Source organism: Balaenoptera musculus, chromosome 16 (genome assembly GCF_009873245.2).
Source record: "Balaenoptera musculus isolate JJ_BM4_2016_0621 chromosome 16, mBalMus1.pri.v3, whole genome shotgun sequence".
NCBI classification, from domain to species: Eukaryota; Metazoa; Chordata; class Mammalia; order Artiodactyla; family Balaenopteridae; genus Balaenoptera; species Balaenoptera musculus.
In genome coordinates, this window is record NC_045800.1 from 684667 (window position 1) to 702993 (window position 18327).

The window sequence follows — 18327 nt, forward strand, 5'->3', positions numbered from 1 at the left end:
CAGGCCCCGCACACCCTCAGCACTCAGTGCTCTCGCTGCCTTCAGTCACTGCCCTGGTGGCACTGGGAGTGAGCAGGGCAGCCTCCACTCGCGCCCCTGCGCAGTGATGGGTGTCTGCCAGCCACCTTTCGGGGGGTCAGCCAGTGGAGGGCGCCCAGTGGGATGGGCAGGGATCTGGTCTTTCTCTGTGGCCCGGGCGTTTGCTGGGAGGGGGTGGGATTTGCGCCAGCCGGGCTCCTTCAGCATCTCCAGAACCTGGGAGTTCCTGCAGCTCCAGGGCCCAGGTGACCGCGCCTCTGCCCCTTCATCCCAGAGCTGCGGGCGGCACTTGGTTCTCTTGACCCACCAACCCCTGGGTCAGCAGCCCCCTGAATCTGCCCGCAGGTGTGGTTGCCTCCTCGAGCTCCCAGAGGCCGAGAACTGCTTACACACGGGAGGACAAAGCCAGGGCCCTTTGCAGGAAGTCACCGAGCAGGTAGCAGCTCCATGACTTGCCAGCCCCACAAAATGACAAATCTTTCCTTTGACAAGGTTTTTTGCCAACTCCAGGGGTACCTGTGTGGTTGGAGATAGAATCCAAGCTCCTTCTAGGTGCAAGCGCCCTTACCCCCCTCCCTCTCCGCGCCCCCCCCCCCGCCCTTGCCGGCCAGGCTCTGACCCACCCTGGGCTTGAACACTTGTTGGCCCTGGCTGGCCCTCCAGGAGGACCACCTTCCCTGACCTCCCCCTTCCCAGCGATCATTGGTCCTGTTCCCCTCCTGCAGGGACTTCCAGAAGTTTTTTGGTTTATTGTTTATTACCCACTCCTCCCCTGGGGGCAGGGCGGGGTGCAGAGGTGGAGTTCTCTGCGTTCACGTGGCTCTCCCAGAGCATGCCTGGCACCTAGTAGGTGCCCAATAAATAAACGTTGACTAAGTAAAGGTCTCTGTCAAACGCGCGCTCTGCGTGTTCCCACAGCGTCTAAGTGTGAGCGCCGAAGTGCCCGCCGCCTTCCCAGGCAGGACTTTTCCTTCAGCACCAGGAGGTGGCATTCGCGAACCTCTCCACCCCGGTGGCAATCAGCGTGGGCTTCGGGAGCCGAGAGGCCCTCCTTCCCCGCAGGCGGCCACGGTACCTTCCCCGGAGGAGGGGGCGTTTCCCTTGATCCCACCCAGGGGGCGGCTCCCGGGAGCTCAGGAGGAGGGGGTGGCGTGGGAGCCGGGTAGAAGGTGGAGGGGCGCAGCCTCGGAGCGCCCAGAGATGGCGGGCAGGCAAGTCGAGCAAGTTAACAAGCCTACACACCCGGGACTGGGGCACTGGGGGAGGGTGTCCCGTGCCGTGGCGTCCTGGGGGGTTGAGGGGCTGCGCCCGGGGCTTGGGAACCCCCGCGCGCCGGGCAGGACAGGGCGCATGGGGAGGGCACCGAGACACCCACCGCCAGAGAGCATGGAGAAGAGGCCGCCCTCACCCCGCATCCCCCGCGCCCCCAATCCTCTCTGGGCCCTCCAAACCGCACTCCGGCCCCCCATCCTGCACCCAGGGCCACTGGCTCCCTGGAGAGCCGAGCACGCTGCGGCCAGGGGAGAAGCAGCCCCACTCGCGACCCCAAGCATTCCGGCCGTGGTCCAGGGAGGGCCCGGCGGCGCAGACAGACCCGGGGCGCAGGGCAGCGACTCGGGGTGTCCGTTTCCTCAGCGGTAAAAAGGGCTGCGGAGGCCCCAGCCCGGGTGCTCCAGGAGCCACAGCGCGGCGCCCAGAGCTGCGGTGTTCCTCCTGCCACCGAGCCAGAGTCGCAGGGAGGATAGTGCGCCCTGTCGTCCCGTCCGGGCGCGCCACTCCCGGCCCGCCCCAGAGGACTGTCCGGCCACAGCTGCCCAGAGTCGGCTCCTTGGTGCCGGGAGTAGGGAACCGGCCCCGCCCCTCTCACTTGGCCCCGCCCCGCCTCCTTTGGCCCCGCCCCCAAGCCAGTAACTGCCACCCCCATCAGAGCCCGAGCCTTGGCCACCCCGTTAGCCGCTTCCGAGGAGCCCAGAGGGGCCCAAACCCTGCTGGGAAGGATCCTCCCTGCGGCTGGGCTCTCGGGGAGCACCTCCGCTGTGCCCGAGGCGGTGGGGCTCAAGCGAGGCCCGGGGCGGGTCTCGGGGCCTGGCCGCCCGTAGGTAGCGCGGGAATGCGAGAGGTGCGCGCTCCTTAGGTATCCCGGGCCTGGCTCCGCAGGTGCCGCTCGCCTGCGGGGCAGACACACCCGGATCCCGCGAGAGCGGCCCCGACCGAGGAAGCAGGAAGAGAGAAATTCCCATGCGCGCGGATTGCACCGCGCACGAAGCCGGGGGCACCACGCGCCACGGCGCGCCGCCCGGGACAGCACGGTGCGCGCACACGCGGGCAGGGGCGGCCAATGGCTTTCTGAGCGGCGATCTGGTGTAAGGACTCGCAGCGCCAAGACCCGAAGGCTAACCGCACAAAACGAAAATGGACCCCCCCAAAGGTCTCAGTGCCAGCGGACGCTGGGTCCCTGCACAGAGCCGAAAGGGTCGCCTTCGTCCGCGCCACAGAAACCCTGGCGGCCGGGGTGAAACGGGAACGTCGTTGCTAACCGACCACACCAGGCCCGAGAGAGGCCGGCCTGGCGCACACCGCCGCCCAGCCACGAAACTGCAGCCGTCGGTTCGCACACGTTCCCGTCACGTTCCCAACAGGCAGCGAATAATAATAATAGCCGCCACTTAGTAATTGCTATGTGACACCACCCAAGAGAACCAAGGAGGCGACGTCCAGAACTGTACCCAGCACTGGCTCTCCGCCGGCGCCCGCAGTCCACTGCGATCTTATTTGAACCCGCACAGCAATTCCACGGGGTGGGAGGCTTTTCCACCCAGAGGAGGACACCATGGGCCCTGCGTGCCCGTCAAAAGGCCACGCTACTGCCCGCTGGCTGCACTTCGGGCGCGCACCCACGTTAAGGCCCTGAGCGTTGCCCCGCACGCCTTGGGACCCGGACTCTGAGCCTGCCAGGGTCCCCGACCGCCGGCTCGGGCCGCGCTTCACGAGGGAACGGCTGTGCCCTAGGTCGCGGCGCCCAGGTCCAAGCTCCGGACTCAGGTTGCCTCCGGGGAACAAGCTGCGACTTCGCGGCCGGGAAACGCCTGACCGGGAGGCCCGGGCGGTCCCCGCGCCCTGACCCGGCAGTGTACAGTCCCGAGGGCAGGGAGGGGACCGGGAACCGCCCCTCCGGCAAGCGCGCGCGACTCGGCAGCCTCGCGTGTGGCCCCGGGACAGGCCTCGCCACGGCGCCAGCCATTGGTTGGTGAAACCAGCGCAGATTCTCGCGGGCCAAGTCTAGCATTCGGCCCGTGGACTCTGACGTCCCGCTTCCTCCGCCCTTCTGCATCCCAGAGGAGAATGTTCCCGGAAATGTTTTCGTTCCTCCCTCAAACCTGAGCCCGGGGCGGCCGGGAAACCGCAAGGCGGGGCGCGGACTGTGACCCCGAAGGTGCCTGCTGAATCCCCGCGCCCTCCCGCCTGTGCCTCTTCACCGAATGGGGCGCACGGAGTGTGCCAAGGGGATCCTCAAATCTGCATTCTTTCGGTGATAAAATATGTTCTCGTATTTTTTCCTGATTTCCCACTAAAACCTTTGCCTAACTAAACTCCCATCCAACGGGATTTATTTCGTCCCCGGGGAGATAAATCAGGCAGCAAATTTACAGCCCGGGAGGCACCTGCCGGGCTAATGGGCCCTTCATGTAGTGCGCGGCCAGCGGGGGCGCGCGCAGACGGCGGGGGCGCTGGCCAATGGCCGGGCCGCGGTCGCCGGCAGCCAATCAGCGCGCGCGCCGCCTGGGGGCCCCGCGGTTATCAGCGCGTCCGGCCCGCGCGGCGCGGCGCCGCTCCGACCGGCCCCGGAGCCGCCACCGCCTACCCCGCGCCGGAGCCGCCGCCCGCCCTCGCGCCCGCCATCCGCGCCGTCGGCGCCCGCGCCCCGAGCCCCCGCTGCAGCCGGCGCCCGCCCGGGTCGCGCGCAAACTTCCCGGGCCGGCGGGCGCGGGCGGCGGCGGCGGGGCCTGGATGGGCGCCCGGGCCGGCGGCGGCGGCGCCCATGGACGCTAACCGCCCGGGCGCGTTCGTGCTGAGCAGCGCGCCGCTGGCCGCGCTACACAACATGGCCGAGATGAAGACGTCGCTGTTCCCGTACGCGCTGCAGGGCCCGGCCGGCTTCAAGGCGCCCGCGCTGGGCGGCCTGGGCGCGCAGCTGCCGCTCGGCACCCCGCACGGCATCAGCGACATCCTGGGGCGGCCCGTGGGCGCGGCGGGCGGCGGCCTCCTGGGCGGCCTGCCCCGTCTCAATGGGCTCGCCTCGTCGGCCGGCGTCTACTTCGGGCCCGCGGCCGCCGTGGCGCGCGGCTACCCCAAGCCTCTGGCCGAGCTGCCCGGGCGCCCGCCAATCTTCTGGCCCGGCGTGGTGCAGGGCTCGCCCTGGAGGGACCCGCGCCTGGCCGGCCCGGGTAAGTGGCCCACGCGCGGATTCGGCGTGGGGCGGCGGGGCGGGCGGGGGCGCGGGGCCGCCGGCCGCGCTCACCCGCCCTCCTTTGCAGCCCAGGCCAGCGGGGTCCTGGACAAGGACGGCAAGAAGAAGCACTCGCGGCCGACCTTCTCGGGCCAGCAGATCTTCGCGCTGGAGAAGACTTTCGAGCAGACCAAGTACCTGGCGGGGCCGGAGCGCGCGCGCCTCGCCTACTCCCTGGGCATGACCGAGAGCCAAGTCAAGGTGAGGCGGCTGCGGCCCGGGCGGCCCCCCGCGGGTCCCGCTGCGCCGAGGCCCACCCGCTCCCCCGCGTCCTGCGAACGGCCTGCGAGCTGCCGCCGGCCTTGGCCCCGGTCCCTGGGGCGCCCAGCCCCGCGGCCGGGCCCGGGCAGAGGGGTGGCCTCGGGCGTCCCTCCGCGGCCGGCGGCGTCTCCGGCCGGGCCGCCGAGGGGCCAAGCTGCCGCGGGCCGGGTGCTTCGGGAGGCGCCGCCTGATGGGCACCCTCCACCCCAGGTGTGGTTCCAGAACCGGCGGACAAAGTGGCGCAAGCGGCACGCCGCGGAGATGGCGTCGGCCAAGAAGAAGCAGGACTCGGACGCAGAGAAGCTGAAGGTGGTCGGCTCGGACGCGGAGGACGACGACGACGAGTACAACCGGCCCCTGGACCCCAACTCGGACGACGAGAAGATCACGCGGCTGCTCAAGAAGCACAAACCCTCGAACTTGGCGCTGGTCAGCCCGTGCGGCGGCGGCGCGGGGGACGCCTCGTGAGGACGCGGCGGCGAGGCCGGACAACCAGGGTACGGGACGCGGGCCGGCGCCCCTCGCCAGCCGCCCGCGCCGGAGTGTGTATATATATTTTTACAGAATAAGTTATAAAGCGGCCTGGCTCGGGCTCGGCGTGCGGAGACCCCAGAGCGCCCGCGTCCCTGTCCTCGGCGTGGGCGCGGAATCGGGACCGCCGCTGCCGCGCGTCCTGAGAGGAATCACTTTGTATAATCAATAAATTATTTAACACGTCCCCGTCGGAGCCGTGGCTCCCGAGGCTGCACCGCGTGTTTTTTTCCTTATCGAAAACCGCGGGCGAGACGCCCTGCGCGGTGGCGCGGCCCTCTGCCTCTGCCGGGCCCGCTGTCCCGGGTCCCCTGTCCAGTCTTCAATGCCGCGGCGTCCGCGCCTTCTGCCGGAGGGGCGCCTGGGTCTGGCGCGGGTCCGGCTCGGGTCCGGCTCGGAATCGGGGCGTGATGGAGTCCCGGTCGCCTCGCGCCCCAGGTTGCCCGGGCGGCAGCAGCTCGCAGGACCGAGGGCACCGCGAGGCCCGGCACGGGGAAGGCGGCCCCGTCCGAGAACCTCGGGCCGCCCCGGGGGCCGCGAAGAGCCAGGACTCAGCGAGCTGGAGCGGAGCCGACGGCGGGGGGATGGAGCGGGGCGCTGGGCGCTCGGCGGCGGCGGCTCCTCAGGCGCAGGCAGCTGTGGCGCGCGCGGGGCAGCAGGTAGGACTCCTTGTCCCCGTCCCTCCCCCCAACTCCACCGGCCCCAGCCCAGGGCGCCCTCCCCAGGGCTCTGGAGGCCCGCTGTTTTGCTGGCTTAGGTGGATGAGGGTTGGGCAGATTTAAACACATTTGGGGTTGCCGGAAAGGGCAGGTGAACCCCCGCTCCTGCCCCACCCGGAGTGGTACCTTTCCCCTTTGGTGTGGGGGGGGGGGGCGGTGAGGGGCGCCGCTGGGCCCTAGCTCCTGCCTATGTGCTTTGCTCTGATTATGTAGGCTGAAACATGCCCAGCCGTAGTAGCTACATAATTTGAAGTAGCACTGAACTCACATTGGGTGAAATAAAGCAGGTTTTAAATTCATCAGCACCATAGCCCTTCTGCTGCCGTTTAATAGATTTTTTTCATCGGTAGAAAGCAGGGTTTAACTCAAACTGGGACTACAAAGAGAAATCCAAAATAATTTTGCTGCCCCGGCGGCATCAGTTCTCTCAGGGGCCCTGGAGTTTTTCTTTGCCCGTTTGACCCTGGGATGCGGGGAAGCACATCTGGCCGGTGCTTGGACTTTGTCCTCCTCCTGGGCAGCTCCGTCCTCCACCCGGCACCTCCCTGGATCGGCCAGCCCGACCCAGCCCCCCAGCCCCGCGGAGGCCCGGGAAGCCCTCCTCCCTCTGGCCTGTTCCTCACCCCGGAATCCAAGGGCCAGGATTCCAGTTAACAGCAGCCTGAGTCTGCTCTGGTTCACAGAAGACCACCCCATCCGTTCAGACTCTGGACGCTCCACGTGGTTGCGTAACTGTTGTGTTAATTTTAAAAATTGAATATATAAAGGGTTGTATTACTGTAAGATTTCTCTTGGAAGGCATTATTGAAAATGTTAAGGAGAAATGTAAAAGGCTGAAGTTTTGGTTTTTGGGGTTTTTTTTGCCACATGGCTGCATCAATTTAAAAAACAGACTTTTTCACTGGCTGGTTTTCTTTCTAAGGGAGCACTAATTTTTTTTCAAAATTTATGTGAGTGAACTATTCTTTCAGCTCAAGTTAAGAGCAAAGGAATTTCCAGTTTTAAAGTTTTGAGGAAAGCAATGCATTTATGTAATCTCACTTAAAAAATGCTGAGGGGTAAATCCCAGTAGTTACCTCTGCAGTAAAAATCCAAAAGATGATCTCTCTGCTCTCACGCCATAGCTCAGTTCTGTAACAGTATCCGACAGAACGGAGTCCAGGATCGCCGAGGAGCGTAGCCTGCCTGCACTGCAGGCTACAAAGGGCCCGGAGCACGGGAGGAGGAAATGCAAAGCAGACGGGATATTTTCACCACGATCGATTTTATTGCTTAGGGACCGGAGCGGTCATTTCCAAAGGCCTCCTGAGTGACCAACAGCTGAAACCCCGCTGCACAGAATCACCGTGGGCCGGCCAGAGCAGAGCGACCACAGCTTGACACAGACCCTGACGGTACTGTCAAGGACACAGATTCGGCACGTGGACGCCAGCTCACTTGCAACGGTTGTGATTTATCCAAAACAAGCTTCCACCCAGCGCCTTCACCCAGCCCAGGAGTTCTGTAGTGTTAAAGCAAATCAATAAAACGTTCGTTTGTGTTTCATCCACGGGCCCTGGGACCACCTCTCACTGCTCCGCCGGGTGCCAGGAGCAAGTACGTGCAGCAGGGTTACGACAGGTCGTTAGAGGTTCAGCATCCAAGGACGTGTACAGTTTGTTTCTCTGAATATTTTTATATACAGGCCACGTTACAAGCAGTTTCTATCAGAAGCAGACTAGCTATTTTTATTTCTCCCATGATATTATTGTTTTATGTAGAATACTTGGCACCATAGAACAGTAACAAAAGACAGACAAAACGGTTTACAAAATTCTTAAAAGGTACACCCGAGCTAGCTATAAACTTCACATTCAGTTCTTAATATTAGGCAGAAAAAGGCCTAGGAGTCTCCAACTGCTCGTATGGATGTGCTGTGGTCGGTCTGACCCCTGACGGCTCTGCTGGGTCGTAGTACTTGTTTTATAGCTTTGTGTGTTGACGTGCACGTAACCAAACTCCTAGACGCCAATTCTACCCTGCTGATATGACACTCAAGCGTTCATACTGGAAAGTATATTTAGCGTAAGTTTTGGTAAGTTTATAAATTATTTTTAAAAAGTATATATTTATATATATTTATATATATAAAAATGGAAAGCAGCTGCAGTGTGATTCAAAAACCATGTAACATGGCAGTAGAGTGACTAACAGGGAAGGGGCCTCCAGAAGTGAAAGCGAGGGCCACGCCGCCGGCCGGCAGAGCCCCGGCCGCCCCGCCACAGAGGGGACTCCAAGCCCTGTGGGGTTTCTACGCCAGAGAAGCTCCTCCACGCTGACAATGATTAAAAATCGAAAACCGTGAAGTCTAAAATGCAGAATCTCTTTGCTGTCTATTAGAGTTTTGGCGACAGGACTGTGACTTATTTAAAAAAATCCCCATGTTTCTACTTGATGTCACACGAACAGACACGACAGTGAGGTATGTGAGGCTTGTCCGGAGCGCCGTCCGGGGCGGAAGCGACGTGTGGGGCCGGCCGTCTAGCGGTGGCGCGCAGGCGGGCCTGTCGATGCAGCTGTCGGAGGACGTGGCTCCTCGTGCTGCAGGGAGGTCTCGCCGGGGGTCCCCTCGTGGCGCTGGCATCGCTTCCCTGCCGTGGAATCAGCCGTTTGTTAAGGGGACAGACACACCACGAAAAGCTCAGAAAGGTGAACTCGAGGGAGGAGGCATATTTACCACCAGTTCACTGCACCACACAACACTTGTGCACACGTGCGTGAGGTTTACCTGCCCCGGGCGCCATGCGGAAGGCCAGGAACACGGGCTGCAGCGGGAGAAGAGAGGCCGTCAGAACCGGGCGCCCAGACCCCGCTCCCGGGCTACCCGGCCGCGGCCCGCGGGCACAGCGCAGGGCCCCAGTTCCCGAGGAGCTGGTGGGACTGGGCGACCAGAGGCTAGAGGCAAAGGGCCTTCGCGTTCTCTAAAGACGCTGTTGTTTCCAGATAAAGACAACGGGAAAGCTGATTTCAGGCCCGAAGAACACGGGGAAGGACAGAGCCCGTCCTGGGATCCGGCCCCCTGGGCAGTGTGGGCGACCGCCCAGAGGCCCTGAAAATGGGAAACGGTGAACATCTCTCATGTGGCTGATGGTGACACACGACCCGTCACCACACGCCCCTCGGAGGGGCCCGGGCCAGTCACACGTACAAAGTTAGTCCCGGAACAAATACTCGGTGTTTCCCCCGAGGCACTGGGTCGGTGACACGCCCGTCTCCCACCGCCCGTCTCCCACCCGCGCTGGCGGTGGGTGCTCGCCCCAGAAGCCAGGAAAATACTTGAGTGCACGTTCAGGAAACGGCCTCCAGAAATAGCCAGCGGTGGACACAGCCTCCTTTTACAAATAGTAAAACTGTGTATTTTATTCTGTGACCAGTCACTTCTGCCTTATCTACCTGCCTATCTAGCCCCTACCTACCTACCTTCTGGTATTTTATTAAAGTTAAATAAAAACAGACCAACTTGGCCTCCTCTGTGCAGTAGACTAAGGAGGCGGAGAAGAGGGGCAGTAGAAGCAGTCCACCACAGCCCCCAGCCTGTAAAGCCCGCCACGGCCCGCCCCTCGGGCCCAGCCCCCAGACCGCGGCGCGGCTCCATCACCTTGTGGTCTCCCATGCAGACACTGGGCCCGATGTGGTCGTAGGTGACAACCTTCTCCTCGCTCTCCGACTGGGAAAAGCAAACAGAGGGAGAGGCATGGGAGGCGGAAATGGGGGGGTTTCCTGGGAGAGCAGCGAGCGGGTGGCAGCCCAGCGGATGCTCCGCCCGCAGCCACTGTGCCCACGTCTCCGTGGGGCTCTGGCCGGCTCAGAGCCGCCAGTGTGCCTCTGGCCCCCAGGAGGGAGGTCCGGGCCGTCCGGGCAGTACGTTGGCACCCTGCTCTCCCAGGTGGGAGGGCTCCGGCCTTGGGAGGTGGCGACACGGGCGGTGGGTGTGGAGCCCGAGCTCCCCTCTGCCTCCGGGCCGGGCCCTGGACCGCGCTCGCTGCAGTCGGGGCAGCTGTGACATTTCTTCCCAGCTGTGCCCCCGGCACAGAGGAAGCCCACCTGGTTCCTGTTTTCCCTGTTGCCATTTGTTTTGGACCCAGAACTCCCTGTTCAAACGAGAAGACTCCCCGAACGCCACACTGCCACACCCAGCGGTCTGCGCCCAGTGATGCAGGGCTGAGGGCGCCCTCCCGCCTCTGCCAGCCTGCAGGCACCTTAACGCCAGGTGTGCAGCCAAGGGTGTGTTCCCGCAGTCAGTCGGCTCTGGCTCCAACTGGGCCAGGATTTCACATCCTCGGCTGAAGCGTCTGAGACTATAAGCTGAATTATCTTTAATGCAGCAGGAAGCTTAAGGTCAGGTTTACTTTGCAGCATGGTCTCCTGCCAGAAGGCGTAAAGACCCCTCTGCGCGTCCTTCGCCATCACAGAACCTCCCCGGAGTGGGGAAACGTTCATCAAGCGCAGCGTGGTAATTCACAAAGGCAGCATAGAATTGTGGATTTCCAAGTGCACAATCGTGAGACAGATAAACAAATTAAGCGGGCACCGCTCACCTCGCTGCAACTCATCACCACGCCCGCCACCTCCGTGTTCGGGGGCTGGGAAGCAGAACGAACATGATGCCGAGGTGACCGAGCGTGGCGTGATGGATGACGCCGCGGGAGCTGCTCGCGCCACGGCCAGTGGGCTGGTAACGCCTGCCGCCCGCCGGGCAGCCCCCAGGGGAGGGCCTGCCGGGGCTCCCACCGCCCCCCCAGAAGGGCGCTGGGCCCTCCCCACACTGGGCCACCCAGCTGAGCTCTGTCCCCACTGTGTCTGCAGCATCAAATCTCGGGCCCCGAAGCTTACGTGATGTGAACGCAGGTAAAACAGCCTGCGGTGCCGCCTTCTGCTGGACCCGTCTGCAGCCCTGGGCAACCCCCTTCACCATCCTATGCACTCCTGCTGTTTTGGTGGGGTTACCGCAGGATGCCTTTTTCCCTGGGAGAGGACACTGGCCTCTTCTCTGCGCCCCGAGGCCCCTGAGGCCCCCTCTCTGGACACAGCCCTGTGCTCAGCTCGCCTGCCGGCGTGAGCCGCTATGTCCACTGTCGACACTCTGCTTCCTCACATGGCATCTCAGGGCCCCAAGGGCAGGCCCAGCAGAGACGGCTGCGTCCGAGGCCGGGCACCAGGCACGCTTGCCCGGGTCTGTGTGGTCAGGGCCAGTGTCCCGTGCAGCTCCCTTCGGGAAGGCTGCTTGTGGGAGCAGCCCAGCCAGCACCTGTCCTCCGCGATGGGCTCTGGGGGCGGGCGTGTCACAGCCGGGTGCAGGCCCTGCCCACAGGCCCCGGGGAGGGCTGCCGAGGCTGCCCCGGCCAGCCCCCAGGCCCCGTCAGAGCAAGCTCACTGCGGACCCGATGCGTCCCCACCTCCAACCCGGGCCCAGCGGCCTCCCTCCCCATGCACCCGGGGGCTCTGGCTCAAGGCAGAGCGTGGAGGGCCGGCCCGCTCCGGAAAGGCCAGCAGTGGGGCCTCCTGGAGGGGATCTGCAGGGGCTGCCGAGCAGGGGGACGGGTGTGCACCTGGGCAGGCCGAGGGGGCTCTGCCCTCCTGGCTGCGTCTCTGGGTAAGGGCCTGGGGCCCAGGGGCGCAGACAGGGCTCCTCGCAGCAGCCTCGGGGGCTGTGGAGGGAGGTCACTAGAGCCCAAAACATACTGGGTTGAGGTTGGGGGACGGCCTGGGCCATGGGGACCTCCTGCCCCCTCCTAACTGGCTGCCCACATCACGCAGAGACCAGACCGCTGCCCTGATGAATCAGTGCACCTCGTTATTATATTTTTTCACTGACGGGGTTGACAAAACCAATGCAGGTGTTGATTCTTTAGAGCAGTCCTTTTGTGTTACATGTGGGCATTGAAAATCCCCGGGAAATCAAGAGGCTCCAGGAAACTCAAACTCTCCCCGCACCCAGTCTCACGGGGCTGCCTCCTGAGTGCTGGACATTCATCTTTAACTTCTCAAGCCCCAGTGTGACTCTGGCTCTGATTTACAACTTAGGAAAATAAGGACGGACTTCATAGCTCCCAAGCTCTTTCGAGGACAAGAGCTCATTGACTCCCCCGAGGACACAATAAACTAAAACGATTCCTAAAGCACTGGCGACAGTTTGTGCCTGTTTTGAATCCAGAAAGACACTGGAGGTCGGGCTCCATCCCAGCCCCGAGGACGGGGTCAGCGCTCATCCTGGGGCCGGCAGGAGGGCACGTCCCCTGGCCCGAGGCTCCCCTCCCCACCCGCCCGGGCTCTGGCCTGCGCGGCCCTCACACTTACCCTCAGAATCAGCTCCTTGGCGGACGGGGACATAAGGACACGGTCACACCAGGCGGGGCACCGGGTGTTCATGTACTGCCTGCCCTGGCTGGAGTCCTCACTGTATGGGTAGCTGGGGAGACAGGACAGGAAGGCACCGGTCAGCAGCCGCGGGGCCCCTCCTCCAGCCCCTCCTCCGCGCCGGGGGGAGGGCGGCGTGGGCTCTGCCCCACGCACCTCAGAAAGGCCGAGCCTGTGCAGGGGGAGAACAGGCGGACGGAAGTTTCCAGAATAAAGTCAAAGGACTGTCCCACCCAGCACTTCAGATAAACCCTCCCCACGGACACGGACACGTCTATGAAACTTGGTTTTATTTTTGGGTGCGGCCTACAGCACAACGAAAACCTGCCCAGGAGCCTACGGAGGCCTGGGCCCAGACTGACGCCACACCCTTGTCCCACCGAGGCGTCCACCTCAGGAAGCGCCCAGGTGCCCGGGCCGTGGCCTTGGACCTTCGCTGTGGCGGAGTGTGTGCCTGGCCCTGACTTACTGCCCTGGCCGCACGGGCCCCGCTTCCCGCCCACCGGCCCGGTGCGGCAGCGGGGAGAGGCCTGGGGCCCCTTGGGAATGCAGCCACCACAGCCGACCGACTGACACGGCGAGAAGCAGGTGGGGCCTGTGACCACCAGCTGAGCCCCCGACACCCTGGCACTAGCCGCCTGGCTGAGGCCCAGAACTCACCGGCACCTCCGGCTCCGGGCTCTGCACTGCCCAGCGGGTCCGCCCTGGTCCATGTAAAACTGCTCACCCCACCCCGTGGGCATTTTGATTGGGTTGCACTGAACTAACAGCAGGTGACTTTAACCAGAACGAACGAACTGGCTTTGGGGGACCCTCAGCCGTGCTCCCTGCACACCCATGAGGATGGCGGGTCTGCTTTCTCGTGGCGCATCTCCTACGGCCTTCAGTACAGTCTAACATTTCTCCTTGCAAAGGTCTAATGTGCTTTTTAGGTTAGTTCCAAAATACCACATGGTATTTGCTGTGAATGGCACTTTACTCTCTATTAAATTTTCCTGTGCTTTCAGCTGGAGGAGAAAAATGCCACTGTCTTCCTGGGCTGCTCTGTCCTGGGCATCTGCTCGCGTGGGGCCTCTGCCCCCCTCCCTCCCTCTGTGGCCCGTGGTCAGGATCCGCAGAACCTGAGTTAACGGTTCTCAGCCTCCTCCATCCTCCAGAGCGTTCCACACACTCTCGCCAGAAACGGCGACTTATGGCCCCAGGCCCTGCAGGAATTTAGTTCATTGAAGACCCAAAGCAGCAAACACGGCTACAAACAAAACGTCCCCTAATCTCTGCTTCAAACAGCATTACACGTGCTGACGGCACGGAGCACTGACCACCCTACAACTTCCTTCAGGGAAAAGGGGGGCCAACGGCGGGCTTGCTTGGCTGTGGTCCTGAAGGAGCGATGCTCGCCCGCCCCATCCTCCCGGGAGCTGCGGGAATCGAGGTCTGCACGGGCCGACCTTGAGTGTCCAGAGTAGGATGTGCTGAGCACAGAGCAAGCCCCCAGCCCCCTCCACTGGAGGCAAAGGTCAGGGGAGAGGGCGGCCGGCAGGGCTGTGGCCAGGGCTGGGAAGGTCGTGTGTGCTCTGAGCCCACCCAAGCTGGTCCTTGACCGTGAGGCGGGGCAGGACAGGTTCACCCGGAGGGAAATCTGCGGTCAACAGCAGGTCTGGGAGGTGGAGCCGGCCACCCCGGGCCTCGCCCACGCTCCCCGTCGGGCAGGAGCCGCACAGACGCACGCTGCTCCAAGAGTGCTAAACGGGCCGGCTCGAAGCATCCCTCGGAGACGCAGTGCAGACGGGAGCAGGATCGAGTCCCGGGGGCTTCGGGAACCACCGCGTGACCCTCAGCTGCACCTATGACGTTGTTGCTACGGGAAAGCCCTCGGGAGCCCTGGCCATCGGGGGTCCCGCTGAGGCTGCACCCCAATGCCCACAGAGCCCCCTGGGGACCTGCCTAGGGCAAGGTTCAGGGAAGTGCTGTGGGTCCTGGGTTAGAAACAGCACGAAAAGCCCACTCAGGTAAGTGATGGACAGTCCCCAAGCACACCGCGGAGCCATCATCACAGGGCACCAGGGCCCGCCCCCCGTCCACCGCCAGGAGCTGACGGGCCATCACGGGGACAGTCAGCCTGGTGAGGAGTAACACGGAAGGGCCCGGGAGGCCCGGAGCCGTGACAAGCTTCCCACCGGGCCTTCAGTCCGTGTTCTCAACCTTGCTGCTGCCGTGGGGCCTGCCCACGTGTGATTCAGCGGGCGAAAGAAGCTGGCCGTGAGGGGCGCCCTGGCCGGGACGGGCAGGGCTGTTGGGGGCGGCGCCCTCACCCCATAGACCGGGGGCCCTTGCTGTGGACAGACTCCCGGAAGGGGCCAGCCACTCCCAGAGCCAGGCCAGGAGCGAGCAGGGCGGTGCTGGTGCAGACGGGCCGGGCAAGGCCGGCGTGGGCCCGGGAGGGGGGCCCTGCCCAGGCCACTCCAAGGATGGCCCAGCACTGCCTGCCGGGACTGCCGGTGATCGGTGCTCGCTGCGCGCGCGAACTTACCTGAAAGCAAACGCTGCACAGGGCGGGGACAAGGGACGAGCCGCCGGCCTGGCCCCGCGTGGTGGGGAGTGACCGCCGCAACCAGTGGCCCTGAGATAAAGCTAACAATCGCCCACCTGTCCTCCCAGCCCCTCGGGCTCCTTCCCGCAGGATGCAGGATGTGGGCAAGCGGCCCCTGTGCCAGGGCGCTGCCGACAAGGCTCGGCCTGCATCTGAGCGGCGGGCAGGCGGGCGGTGTTACCAGGGCCCGAGGCCAGCAGCCAGGCCGGGAAGGCACAAAGGCCCACTGTGCCGGCCGCCCGACTCCGCAGGGCCGGCCGTCGTGCGCGAGAGACGCGGGCTCAGGAGGAGCCCGAGGGTGGAGGGGGCGGGGGCCCCTGAACAACCTGGCCAGACAGGCCCAGTTCTCACCGAAGCGGGAGGCGGAGAATTGGGCGTGCTGCGGGGGACCCTCCTGGGCTTCTCGTGCGGGGAGAACGCGAGTGTCCCCAAGTCACGGCCCTGCTGAGGGCGGACGGGCCCACGCGGCCGGCGAATTGGCGGACCGTCCACCCGTGCATGACAGCCCCGGAGGCCGGCAGGCAGTGGTTGTGCAGGAACTCAGTTTCCAAACACCTGAGACTCTTGGGAAAGAAAAGGAGGCGGAAGGAAGCTGCACCTGAGCTGGGCAATAACATTCACACTGTCGTGGGGAGGAGGAGCTCGGGGCCAAGGGGCCAGGAGGGGCCCGTGGTCAGAGCCGTAGAGCTGACCCGGCTCTGTGGACACAGGTGCCCGCAGCGTCCCCGTGGGGTGACCGGCGGCTTCCCGAGTAACCGGTGCCCTGGCCCTCTGCCCCTCAGAGCTTGTCCCCGTGCCTCCGTGTGGGCCATGTCCACCCGGGGCTCGGAGACCAGCTGGACAAGCTTCCTGGCTCCCTTCCCAAGAACAAGGCCGGGCACACAGCAGGGAGCTCAGCCTTCTTGTCCAAGTGTCACCGTTTTATATTTATCGTTACAGACAGGAATCTACAGATGGTCCAAAGTTGAATTATGGCCCAAAGAGAAGTCTGAAAAGCACCTCCGAATCTTTACTATAAAAATAAATGTATCCACTGAAGAGAGACAGCCTTCTCTGGCCAGAGCCGGGTGGTACATTTTGTCCCTGTGTTATATACATTTTTGTCTTTTTCGAAAGCTCCCGCTGGATCTTTTTCTGTAATTAATTTGCCCAGTAAAAACCTCCTTCCCACCGTGGAGCGTTTTCGTCCGTCCTTGGGAAGGTGTGACTTTTCTCTGGCGAGGTGTGTACTCTGACTGCGCGTCTGTCCACCTCCCCGGTCAGCTTCCCTCTGGGGCACACGTGTCGCGCAGGGCCACAGGCGCGGGGGGTGCAGCAGCCCCCACCCCGCGGCGGCTCCCGCGCCACACGCAGCAGCCCGGCCCCCTGGCTCCCGCTGCTCCCAGGCCCGCGGGGCGCAGGGCTCCGGCCGCTTCAGCAGCCAACGTCTCTCTGTTAAAGGTGGCGTCTTGGTTACTTCCAGGTTTGGGGAGTTCTCGGCCGTGACGTGTGGACCCCCAGGGGCCCGAGACCCTGTCAGGGGCTGGAAGGTGAGCTCTATGTTCGCGATTACACGGAGACGCCACTTGCTGTTGTCACGGTGTTGGGGGCGGCCCCCTCCTCAGCCCCACCCAGGCAAAGCCGCACGAATGCTTCCTTGATTGAATCTCAGGCCTGGGAGACACAGTTTAGGAGTCAGTGGGACGGGAGGGGAGCGTGTGGGGCGCATCCGCCACCTCTGGGAATTCTCGAGCCTCAGGGACGGGAGGCTTCCTGCGGTGGCGGGGGCGGTTCCGAGGGCGCGGGTGGGCGGCAGCGCTCCACAGGGACTTGGGTCCAGGGCAGGGCCGCGTGCAGGGCTGGGGGAGGGTTCCACACCGCGGGAAGCCTGCTGCCACCGCGTTAGTGGAAAAGGCAGCTAAGCCGCCTCGTCTTCATACTTTGATCTCTTTATTTTAAAACCAACGACAGTAACTCAGAATGACACTCTACGTTAGAAACTCCCTGCTGAATGCACAGGACTGGCTTTGGTGGTCACCTCTGGGGCGTCCCAGATCACTGCCACTCACGCGGGGCCTTCCTGGGGAGAGGCAAGGGGGGGCTCCCGCGATCGGCCCAAATCCGGGTTGAGAGTGGGAGCCGCCGGCGGACGCTGGGCCGAGGGCAGGGAGGGTGGCCATCATGACAGCGCAGGACGCGGAAAGCTGACCGTCGCCTTGTCCACTGCACACAACCAGCCTCGCGGTCGGCTCTGCAGCCCCTCGAGGCCGCGCACACAGACAGACCAGGCGGGCACGGCTCACGCCAGCGCCAGCTTCGCGCTCTTTGCCCACCAGTTATTCTGAGCACGAGCTTAAAGCTTTTTATGTCACCAGCACGTGGAAACACCACGTGGTGTTAAAGGCCTTCATTTGGCCTGGTCCCGAGCGCCGTCCGTGGCCACTCGGGGTTGGCGGGCGTCATCTGGAGCGCAGGGTGGGGCCTGGAGGGTCTCTGTGGCGGGCACCCCCTGCGCCCACTAGCCTGGCCTGGCCGCGCTCCCTGCCTCTACCCCACCCCGCCGGTCACTTCGTGGTTGTCCCTCGCGAAGGTGCAAAACTGTGCCCGAGGCTGAGAAGAACGAGAACTGAAGGCTCTACAAACGCCTGAAATATTAGCACCTCTTCCAGCAAAGGGACACACAGCATTGACTTACAATCCATTAGGAGTGGAGTTCTGTTAGCCCGTGGAGAACAGTCACGAACGCCTCTGCTCAAGAAACACCCCCCCGCCCCCCTCGCTCTCCGTAGGAGACCTGTCTGCTCAAGCATCTCTGAGGACTGTCCCGGGTATGCGATTAGCCACAGGCTGGAGCCACGGGGGGCACGGTGGCCCCCACTCCAGGCTCTGCACTGACCCCACCCCCAGCCCCTGGCCCCCAGCAGCTGAGAGCTCGCCTCCACCAGGACGGGGACCAGGACTCCACAGCCAGTTTGCACTGAGTCCACTGCTTGGATAACAAAGTCAAAGGCGCAGAAAGGTTCTGAAAACCAGGTGCGACGGCCAGAGGATGCCGCTCAGGACACCCTGCTCCCGTGGCACTGCCCGTTGGCACCTGGGATGCCCATGGCTCTTGCTAATTCCCTGGCTGACAAGCTGGAGCAAACAGGCCTCACAGAGAGGAAAGCTGGGTGAGGACAGGCACGACGGCCTGGGGTGCCCACTGCCCCTTGAATGGACACTGTCCACACCCCCCCCGCCCCCAGGAGGTGCCAGAGTCCGGCAGCCAGTGAGGCACAGACCGTCCCCACAAACGCCCAGAGCCA

The 18327-nt window shown here is 63.8% G+C and overlaps 2 protein-coding genes across 9 annotated transcripts in view; one reads left to right on the forward strand and one right to left on the reverse strand.

Annotated features, from left to right (window-relative positions):
- Positions 1–4078: 4078 nt before the first annotated feature.
- On the forward strand, positions 4079–5412 carry NKX6-2 (NK6 homeobox 2). The gene is made up of 3 exons (XM_036829324.1): positions 4079–4484; positions 4575–4747; positions 5018–5412. Exons 1-3 carry the CDS (start codon positions 4079–4081, stop codon positions 5273–5275), a joined length of 837 nt encoding a protein of 278 aa, XP_036685219.1. The 3' UTR covers positions 5276–5412.
- Positions 5413–7304: 1892 nt separating this feature from the next.
- INPP5A (inositol polyphosphate-5-phosphatase A) overlaps positions 7305–18327 on the reverse strand; it is a 181357-nt gene continuing 170334 nt past the window's right edge. For 3 of the 8 annotated variants that reach the window (XM_036829047.1, XM_036829041.1, XM_036829039.1), the window contains 3 exons: positions 12394–12505; positions 9695–9763; positions 7305–8687 (listed from right to left, as the gene is read on the reverse strand). In XM_036829047.1, the coding sequence (XP_036684942.1) occupies positions 8484–8687; positions 9695–9763; positions 12394–12505 (385 nt within the window). In that variant the 3' untranslated portion in view covers positions 7305–8483. Of the gene's footprint in view, positions 8688–8773; positions 8862–9694; positions 9764–12393; positions 12506–18327 lie in introns of all 8 variants that reach the window. The other 5 variants (XM_036829044.1, XM_036829042.1, XM_036829046.1 and 2 more) reach the window with 3 other exon arrangements.